Source organism: Meriones unguiculatus, chromosome 8 (assembly GCF_030254825.1).
Source record: "Meriones unguiculatus strain TT.TT164.6M chromosome 8, Bangor_MerUng_6.1, whole genome shotgun sequence".
NCBI classification, from domain to species: Eukaryota; Metazoa; Chordata; class Mammalia; order Rodentia; family Muridae; genus Meriones; species Meriones unguiculatus.
Genome location: NC_083356.1, coordinates 121,809,239 through 121,818,953, shown reverse-complemented (window position 1 = coordinate 121,818,953; position 9,715 = coordinate 121,809,239). Strand labels below are relative to the sequence as shown.

General features: G+C 56.1%; 1 protein-coding gene across 2 annotated transcripts; it reads left to right on the top strand.

Annotated features, from left to right (window-relative positions):
- Nucleotides 1–5,871: 5,871 nt before the first annotated feature.
- On the top strand, nt 5,872–9,243 carry Sp5 (Sp5 transcription factor). 2 transcript variants are annotated; one of them, XM_021639222.2, is made up of 2 exons: nt 5,872–6,809; nt 7,539–9,243. In XM_021639222.2, the coding sequence occupies exons 1-2, from the start codon at nt 6,759–6,761 to the stop codon at nt 8,685–8,687; spliced, it is 1,200 nt and encodes a 399-aa protein (XP_021494897.1). In that variant the 5' UTR covers nt 5,872–6,758; the 3' UTR covers nt 8,688–9,243. The 2 variants fall into 2 exon arrangements, with proteins under 2 accessions (XP_021494897.1, XP_060246465.1); XM_060390482.1 differs by having other exon boundaries at nt 5,872–7,335.
- Nucleotides 9,244–9,715: the final 472 nt, after the last annotated feature.

The following is a 9,715-nucleotide window of genomic DNA, read 5'->3' as shown; positions in this document are numbered from 1 at the left end:
TGTATGAGTGACTTGCTTGCATGTATGTGTGCATACCACATATATGTAGCGCCTTTGAAGTCTAGAATATGATGTCAGAGCCCCAGAACCTGGATTTACAGATGGTTTCAAGCTACCACATGGGTACTGGGAACTAAACCCAGGTCCTCTGCAAAAGCAGCAAATGCTCTCATCTACTTTCTTAATATTATCCTTTGAAACACAGAAATTTTATACTGAGATGAAATTCAATTTCTTTTGTCACATGTCCTTATGATATCTAAGCTATCTCTGCCTAACCTCAGTGAAGAAAATGTAACTCTGTGCTCTTCTATAAGATCTATTTTATTTTATCTTATTTAGAATTTGACATGGAGAGATGGCTCAGCTGTTAAAGGCACTGGCTGCTCTTCCAGAGGACCTGGGTTCAATTCTCAGCACCCACGTGGCAGCTCACACTGTCTGCAGTTCCTGTTCCAGGGAATCCAACACCCTCACGCAGACATACATGCAGTCAAAACACCAATGTACCTAAAATTAATTAGAAGAATTTCAGAACCTAACTTTTACACTTAAGGCTATGATAAATTTTGAGATAGTTCTGTATATGTCATAAAGAAAGATGACCTTTTAGCTTTTAAATAATAGTTTTTCCAAATTTTTAGTAATCATTATATATGGATGGATGGATTACAGTGTAATATTTTAACATACATACAGTATATGATGACTACATATATAGATAATTTGCATATGTTTAGACTCAAACACTATTTGTATTATAAATGTCCAAAGTCTTCCCTTGCAGCTATTTTGAACTACATATTAAATTAATGTTAATTACGGTCACCCCACTATGCCCTAGAACACCAGAACCCATTTGTTCCTTCCCCTCCCCAGGCCTTGCCTCATGCAGCCACTATTCTTTCTGTACATGTCTGAGATCAACTTCTAAATTCCACATATGAGAACGTGATGTATCTGCCTAAATTGTCTCGTTCGTTTAGCATGATGTTTTGCAAACTCACTCATGTGACTCAAAACGACAGGATCTCATTCTCGTTCATGCTACGTGTCTATCACATTTTCCTTATTCATTTACCCCAATGTCCTCTCCATTTGGATGGCCAATTGTCCTACAACCATTGGTTCAAAATAGGACTCTTTTATGTCTCTTGGTTGTTGTTTTGTTTTATTTTGTTTCCTTATTCTAACTCGTTGCCAAATTTGGGGGTTTTCTCTTAAAAATGCTGTCCTACTTTCACCAGTTCCTCATCAAACCTTCCTCATCTCTGCCCTAACTAACAGTCACACCATGCAAAACCAACTAACCAGCTGACGGCATCTGCACCTACCTTCCCAGGCACTCTACCTAGCCAGGCAACCCCGGAGAGAGGAAGCTTTCAGACATAGAGCTGCGTAAGAGCCCAGCATAAATTCCTAGCCTACATGCCAGGACAAAGGGCTGTTCCTAACTTCTCTAATCTGTCCCCACCTAGTCGATACCCCGGTTTCTTAAACTCTTGAGACTTTATGTTGGGGTCACATAACTGGATGTGGGGGTTGCAAACAAAACTGGCAACAGTAAAAAGATTTTGAAGCGCATCGATCCAAAACTACTTTGGAAATCAAATGTACGTTGAGCCTGGGGGAGGGGGGTTCCTGGCAGATTGGGGATCTGTGCTCCTCTGTGCTTGCAACTGCAGCCTTGGTTCAGAACACACAACATGCACACTTTGAGCTGAACATGTCACACCTCACGATACCAAAGAATACTGCCTGAAACATAAGTCAGATTGGAAACTGTTGTATGTGATGAGCTACGATGTAAAATAGCCCTAACACATTTCTTCCATTTTACATTATATATTTATTTGAAGTAACCATTTCAGTGTTGGCAGCTACATAATCAAAATATCGTTCAACTCTGAAAAATACTGAGGTTGCTCTCTGCCCTTCCAGGGTAGTATCAAATAGACAACAAAGTTTCAACTCCTTATGTAAAAATAAAAAGCAAAAGTAGGCACAATGGGTGCACAATTTTAATCCCAGCACTCAGGAGACAGAGGCAGGGGGACTTCTGTGAGTTCCAGGCCAGCTACATAGGCCACAGAGTAAGACCCTGTCTGCAAAAACCCACAAACTCCAAGCACAGCTACCTCACTAGTATGCAAATCTGACTTCATCCTTGATAAATGCTAAGAATAAATGGAAATTATTTTAAAATAACTTCATGATTTATTGTAAGCGTTTTGTGTGTCTGTTTTACAGACACATACACCTGGGCTACCACGTGGCATTTTCCTGGCTTGGGAATTGAAGAAGCTTAAGGTTCCCCTACCCTCCAGCAAATCAAAGGCCTCCCTCATCTTCTCCTCTGGGCTCCTCGTGCCTTTGTGTGCTCTGCTGCATCAGGCAATCACTATACAGGTGTCACAATTGCAGCTCGCCTCCCAAACAACACCGACATCTCTGGAACTCATGGCGCTCTGAATGACAGGCCACACAAATGCTGCACACGGAATTCGAGGAGATCCCAGTTTTCTGCCTATTGCATGCTGACTCCATTTGGAAGCTTGAAGTCCACGTCCTCAGCCGAGGAAACATTCCCAGGAAAGGGAGAATCTCAAGCGAAAGCTTGGTCCCCAAGCCAGACTCCCCAGCGTGAGAGCTGCTTGCCCCTGAACCCACCACGCTGAGCCTGAAGGGCAGGTTTTAGGGCACGTGTGGTTGGGTCTGCCGTCGTGAGGCCGCTCCAAATCCTCAAGAGTATCCGACGGCAGCACTTCCCCACCGCAACCACGTTTTTTTTTTTTTTTTTTTTTTTAAAGAAAATGTTTCAACTGAAGAAGCAAAGTTTGATCTCGGCCTCGGCCGTGCGGAGATCTGAGAACAATAGCAGCCCTCCGCGGCAGCGTGACTTCAAAAGGCCGCTGAGGGGCCCGCTCAGAAAATGCTTGGTTGTAATGACTGGGACAATTCGCAGGCATCTCCCGAGGCACACTGTCCATTAGCACAGGCAAATCCATCCCCCTTTCTTCCCAGGTCCTTTCCAACCAGGCAGATTCAGGCAACAGGAAGGCTGAGCCTCGGGAAGGCATAGAGCCAGACCCACCTGGAAAAAACCAGAGAGCTAGAAAAATCCAGCGAGATAAGAATGTGTTGAGATGACCCCGTTGTTGTACCGAATTTTTTTTTCCCCTTAATTTGAAAGGGGGAAGAAAAAGAACAAAGTTGGGTGTGTAGGGAAGTGGGGGATATGAGGGGAAAATGTGGGAGGAGTAAAAGCATCATCAAAATACGTTTTATGAAAATTCTCTTTTAATAAAGTAGGGGAAAATACAGGGAGGGGTATCTGGTGGGTTTACGCTGAAGTTGGCTGGAAGAAAACGCTCCGGGAAAGTATCGGGTCAGGCCTGACACAGCCACACCCCGGGTTGTTGAGGCAAGGCGGGAGGAGGCCCGCCCCTTCGCGTGTGCGCTGGAGAGGGTTCAGCATCCCGCCCCTGCCCGCCCGCCCGCCCGCGGAGGCCCGGAGCTGCAAATTTCCCAGGCCCGGACCCCTGCTGCTCTGGGAGCGGTTCGGATTACCGCTCGGCCCCGCCGGCCGCCCGCCCGGAGAGACCGTATTCCACCTCCCCGCCCCCCCCCCCCCGCCGCGGTGAAAGTTTGCTCCCACCTCGCCGCTCCCCCCCCCCCCCCCCGCGCGAGGACCGCGTAGGAGTTCCCGGGTCCGCGCAGCACAAACACGCTCGTCAACAAAGGGAGGCCCATTAAACCTTCCCTCCTGTGAACTCGCCCCCGCGGGGTCCTCTTTGAACTGACCCCCGCCCCGCGGCCCCCGAGCCGTTTGGGGCGCGCTGGCCCTCCCGGGCTCGCTCCCTCCCTCCCTCCCGGCTGCGCACTTTTGCTGCGCGCCGGGTCTTTGAAGTCTCCTTACATTATGGCGCAGCAGCCACGCGCTCTTGCCCCGCGCGCGCGCGGGGGGCTTTGTGTAACGGAACTGACATTTGGCCTTGATACCTGTATCTCATGGTGATTGCAACAAATTTCTAAAATAAATGTTGTGCTTTGATCTCCCTTGCGCTGCATTTTTAATGGACGCTCAAAACACTACTTCATTAGGAAGATTTTTTTTTCTTTCCTTCTTTCTTTCTGGGGCTCCATGCACAGGGAGGGGAGCTGGAGCGCAGTTCTTCGAAGCCCCTCTCCAAACTCTTGGCTGGGCCTGGGAGGGCTGGAACTGTTTTCAAGGAATTCGGGAGTGAGGCGACTGCGGCGCTCCTAGCGCAGCCCTGGTAGGCTCTGCGCGCTTTGGAGCCCACAATCACTCTACAGAGGCGGCACATTTTACAGATCTGCAAGCAGAGGCATACTTCCCAGGGTTCTCAGCCGCACGGCGGGAGGTGGGGGTTGGGGTGTGGGGGGGTTGAGACCTGGCTTCAAAGTTGGAGCGTCTCAACAGCCCAGCTTGGCGCCTGTGGCGGCTTAATTGCCCAAAGAGACCGTTTGGGCGGAAAAAGTTAAACTCCTGCATCTATGGAGATGTAAGCTGACTCTTCTGGCTAACAGGTTTGGCCAAAGAGGACGCCTCCAGCTTGCTCTTCCGCGGGACGGGCTGGGAAAGGCTCAAAAAGGGAGAGAAATCAGAGCGACTTCCAAGTTGCCCGTGGCGGAGCTCCCCGGCCTGAGACGCGCGCACGGTGAGAAACGTCTCCTTCTGGTCCCAGGTTTCTCCGGGGCTGGGTCCTTGCTACGGGACATGAGAAGGAGCAGGTCGGCCGGGCCTCGGAGCTAACCACTGGGTCATCTCCCATCCCGCTTCCGCAGCACCCCAAACTGGTGTTCAGGAAGAATGAGGTCGCGTGGGTTGAGCCGTAAGGTGGTTGTTCACTGGTCCACGGTGACACCTCGTTGGAAGCGGGGGGAGGAGATACCAGGACTTGGTGTGTGAGGCCTGCTAGCCATCTCCATTTCGAAGGCGCGTCCGGAGCGAGGGGGGAATGTGGGCCTCCTTAGTGGCAGTGTCAGGGCTTTTGATGGGCTTGCGAAGGACACAGATAGACGCAGTGCAGAGCCCGAAGCTGGAGGAGTTCCGCTAACCTCTGGCCACGGGGTCCTGGAACATCAGTCCGGCTCCCTGGACGGTGCGTAAACCCCAGGCGCGAGCTGAGCTGGTCCGGGGCTTCCAGAGAGGATGGTGGCCTCGGAGACGGAACACCCGGGGAGCAGAGAGGCCGGAGAAGGATCAGGCCAAGTCAACCGCGGGCGGGCCACTGAGCAGTCACCTGAGCTACCGCTGCCGGGTCGCTGACTGGACTCCGGGGCCCCCCAAGCGGTGGAGGCCCCACGTCACCCCGACAGCCTCTAGCCTGTCACTTTCGGCTCCCGGAACTACTAGGGAGGGTCCGGGGCGGAGGGCGGGCAGAAGGCCGACTGACTCCGCTGGAAACACCCTGCAGAGGACTTCAGTGCCTGCGACAAAGCCCTCCGGTGGATGACAGGAACTAGAGTTAGCTCTGACTTTTCTCTCCTCAGCGGGGACCTCCTCCCAGTGATTTCATACGCCACGGGGTTTGGGTGGGTGAGGTGGGGTCGGGGGAAAGGGGACTGCAGAGAGGCTCCCAAGCCTGACCAGCTTAGTGACATCGCGCACTTGATGGTACTAAGAGAGGTCACAGCATCGCTGGCAAGTCTCGGTGGAGCCCAACCAGTGGGACGCTTGCCCGGTCCTGCTGGACACACAGAACTGTTTGTCTGGAAAGTGCAGTTCAATAAACACACACACACACGCACGCACTCACGCACACACACACAGTTGTGGGAGGAAGCAGCAGGCGCGGTGCTGGCTTTTCTTAGATTCACTCTGCAAAAGTTGTAGCCGGAGGAAAACTTCCAGGTCACCGTTGGGAGCCTCCAGAGCGTTCTGCGGTTTGTCGAGCGGGCGGGCCTGGAGCGTGTGCGCCACCCACCGCCGCCCCGAGAGGCCGCCCAGTCCCGCCCCAGGGTCACGGCGCTGCCTGCGCCCCTGCGGGCGGGCGGGGGGGGGGGGGGGTGGGACAGGCGGGCGACCGGGTTCGGTCAGTCCCACGCCCTGCCTCCGGAGTTCGCTCTGGTCCGCGACGTGAGCGTGGGGAGCGAGTCCCGGGAAGTTTCCCTCAGCCCGGTCTCGAAGTACCTTCAGCTCGAAAGCTGAAGGCAGATTTTTCCTAGAGATAACAAAGACACTTTGTCACTTTGCGCGCTGTCTTGGTGCAAATCTTTAATTGCAAGTGGGGGTGGGGGATCGAGTGTCCCGAGCAACCCAAGCGCGAGTCTCCAGGCGGCAAGGCCCCCTTTGATCAGGAAAATCCAATTATTTGTGTATATACATTTCCCACATAGTGATTACTTCATTAATTGTCCCGCCTTTATCTCCTCCCTTCCCATCCCCCCTAATAATCAGTTCTTTTATCCAGACCAACAAACACACCATAGGAGCTTTGTGGATTCAAAGGATTTGCTTTCGCTTCTGAAAGAGCCGCTATTCTTTGATGATTGGGTAGCGGCAAACTTCAAAGCCATAAATCTTCCCTCTGACTGGCTGGCGGCCCAGCAAAGCCCTTATCAAATTCTTGGAGGTGATCCTGAAGCGCTCAGACCGCGCGCGGGGCGAGCGAGCCGGGCGCGGGCGGGGAGGGCTCGGAGGCACGCTGGGCGGCCGCTCGTCCTCGCCCGCGGGTGTCCATGCCTCGGCGGCCGCGTCCCGCTCCACGGCCAGCGGCCTCCACGCAGTAGCCATGGCCGCCGTGGCGGTCCTCCGGAACGACTCTCTGCAGGCCTTCCTCCAGGTCAGGCAGGGCCAGAGCGGAGCGGGCGGGAGCAGGTGGAAACGGCGTGGGGTGTTGGGAGGGGGTCTGCGCGGGCACTCTGAGCACCCCAAAATCTCCAAAAGGGACGCTCCAGCTTGAGTATGCAACTGGAGAAGGACCTGGGGCGCCCACGCCAACTTGACACCTAACCTGTGTGTGTGTGTGTGTGTGTGTGTGTGTGTGTGTGTGTGGCCTTTGGGGAGGAATGCACGGATTTGGGGGTAGGTGGATGTCAGGGAGGCAGAAAACCCAGTTCACCTTGCTGGGCCCTCCTGCTGAGGTTAGCCTAGGCCAGGACGCACCAAGGAGGAACGCGGTGGCCACTAGGAAAAGAGCTTGTGAAATGCTAGCGCGGACAACCACACAGCCCGGCTGTGGGTGTTTCTGGGCCCTTCCTGACCGGTCCCGTGTCTCTGCCTCCTCCTTCGCGCCTCCCTCGAAGGCTGGATGGCATCTCTTTGAACCAAATAGTTTAGCGGGGAGCCACCGCGCACCGGGGGTTCAGGTAGCGCAGCTCGGGCGCTGAAAGTTTCCCCGGGACCTCTGGGTGCGCGCGTGGGGTGCTGTGAGGTCTGGGGGAGTGGGGAGGGACGGCCCGGCGGAGGAGGGGCGGGGGTATAAGAGTGGGGGTGGCGGGCCTGCCCGGAGTCGCCGCTTGGAACGCTAACCTTTTGTCTCTTCCGCCCTCCCTCGCCGCCGCCCATGCAGGACCGCACCCCCTGCGCCTCCCCGGACCTGGGCAAGCACTCGCCCCTGGCGCTGCTGGCCGCCACCTGTAGCCGGATCGGCCAGCCCGGCGCGGCGGCGGCGGCCCCCGACTTCCTGCAGGTGCCCTACGACCCCGCGCTGGGCTCACCCTCCAGGCTCTTCCACCCGTGGACCGCCGACATGCCCGCGCACTCGCCAGGCCCCCTGCCGCCCCCGCACCCCAGCCTGGGGCTGACGCCGCAGAAGACGCACCTGCAGCCGTCCTTTGGGGCGGCCCACGAGCTCCCGCTCACGCCCCCCGCGGACCCGTCCTACCCCTACGAGTTCTCGCCCGTCAAGATGCTGCCCTCCAGCATGGCGACCCTGCCCGCCAGCTGCGCGCCCGCCTACGTGCCCTACGCCGCGCAGGCCGCGCTGCCCCCGGGCTACTCCAACCTGCTGCCCCCGCCGCCGCCTCCGCCGCCGCCCCCCACCTGCCGACAGCTGTCCCCCGCCCCGGCCCCCGATGACCTCCCCTGGTGGAGCATCCCGCAGTCGGGCACGGGGCCCGGGGGCTCCGGGGTGGCAGGGACCAGCCTATCCAGCGCCTGCGCCGGGGCCCCCCACGCCCCCCGCTTCCCAGCCTCTGCCGCCGCCGCCGCCGCGGCCGCTGCCGCCCTGCAACGGGGCCTGGTGTTGGGCCCGTCGGACTTCGCCCAGTACCAGAGCCAGATCGCCGCGCTGCTGCAGACCAAGGCCCCCCTGGCGGCCACGGCCAGGAGGTGCCGCCGCTGCCGCTGCCCCAACTGCCAGGCGGCTGGCGGCGCCCCCGAGGCGGAGCCGGGCAAGAAGAAGCAACACGTGTGCCACGTGCCGGGCTGCGGCAAGGTCTACGGCAAGACGTCGCACCTGAAGGCGCACCTGCGCTGGCACACGGGCGAGCGGCCGTTCGTGTGCAGCTGGCTCTTCTGCGGCAAGAGCTTCACGCGCTCCGACGAGCTGCAGCGGCACCTGCGGACTCACACCGGCGAGAAGCGCTTCGCCTGCCCCGAGTGCGGCAAGCGCTTCATGCGCAGCGACCACCTCGCCAAGCACGTGAAGACGCACCAAAACAAGAAGCTCAAGGTCGCCGAGGCCGGGGTGAAGCGGGAGAACCCGCGGGACCTCTGAGCGCGCAGCCCGGGGTCTCAGCACCTTCGCTGGCAGGCCCGGGAACTTGGCCGTCGAGGCGGCTGGCAGGGAGGAAACTTTAAAAAGGAACTTTTGATCGTCCTCCTCCCGAGGGGAGGCCCTGCAGCAGGGCTCTAGAGCCAAGGGCTGTGCCGGGCTGGGACCTGGCTTACCCCAGGACGGTTCCAGAGTCTGAGCCATCAGCCATCGCCTGTCTGGGAGAGCTACGGTCCGGATTCTGCCCCCGGGGCTGTCCTCGCTTGTAGGAGTCGCTGCTGCAGGAAAACGGAAGGACTTCGGGAGATTTAAAACAGGGCTTGAGTTTTCCCCCCGCTAGGTCCGGTTCGGACTCTGTACAGGTTATTTAATAATAGCTTTGTTAAAGAGTAATATTATAATTATAACATTAATAAATGTTTCTGTTGTTCCCAGCTCCACACAGAGCTACAGCATGGTATGTTTCTGTAAAGCGATCAGCAGTTGCAGCGTGAAAATAAACACGGTCATTCCAGGGCCTCCTGGGGAAGACCCCCCGCAGAGCTGGTCTCTGATCTTTTCTTTTTCCTGGAGTCCTCGCTGAGAGGTCAGGTTTCACCAGGGATCTGATGGTTCCTGTTGTGCTGCCTGTGTCACAGGCGTCTCTGGTTTCTAAAGTTTGGGGCAGGCGTGTACTGGACGCCTGAGCAGGCGAAGGGTGGTCAGGGTTCTGGTAAGGAGCCTAGGGCAAGGAAGGTTTGCCATTCCCAGTTCAGGTTCTGCAGGAGTCAAGGCGTTGATGCGTTGTTTGCTTCGTGAGTTTGATAATCTGCTGCAGGAAAAATGAGGTGAATTCCCTGCTGTTTGACGATTGCTGATACTCTGGGGACCCGTCGAAGGAGCTAAGTTTTCTCAGGGCCTTCTCCCTGGTGAGATTTTTTTATTGTTAGATGGAGAAATTGGCGGCTCTTGTGTGGATTGGTCTATGCCAGAATAACACTTAAAAGGTAACTCACTCTTGCAGTGTTCCAGCCTGGTTTACAAGTCTGGTT

Excerpts from the sequence above, each read along its gene's own strand:
- Sp5 (XM_060390482.1), top strand. The coding sequence starts at position 7,036 with ATGCACGGATTTGGGGGTAGGTGGATGTCAGGGAGGCAGAAAACCCAG. Across the intron at positions 7,336-7,538 it reads ACCGCGCACCGGGGGTTCAG|GACCGCACCCCCTGCGCCTC; the intron begins GTAGCGCAGCTC and ends CCGCCCATGCAG.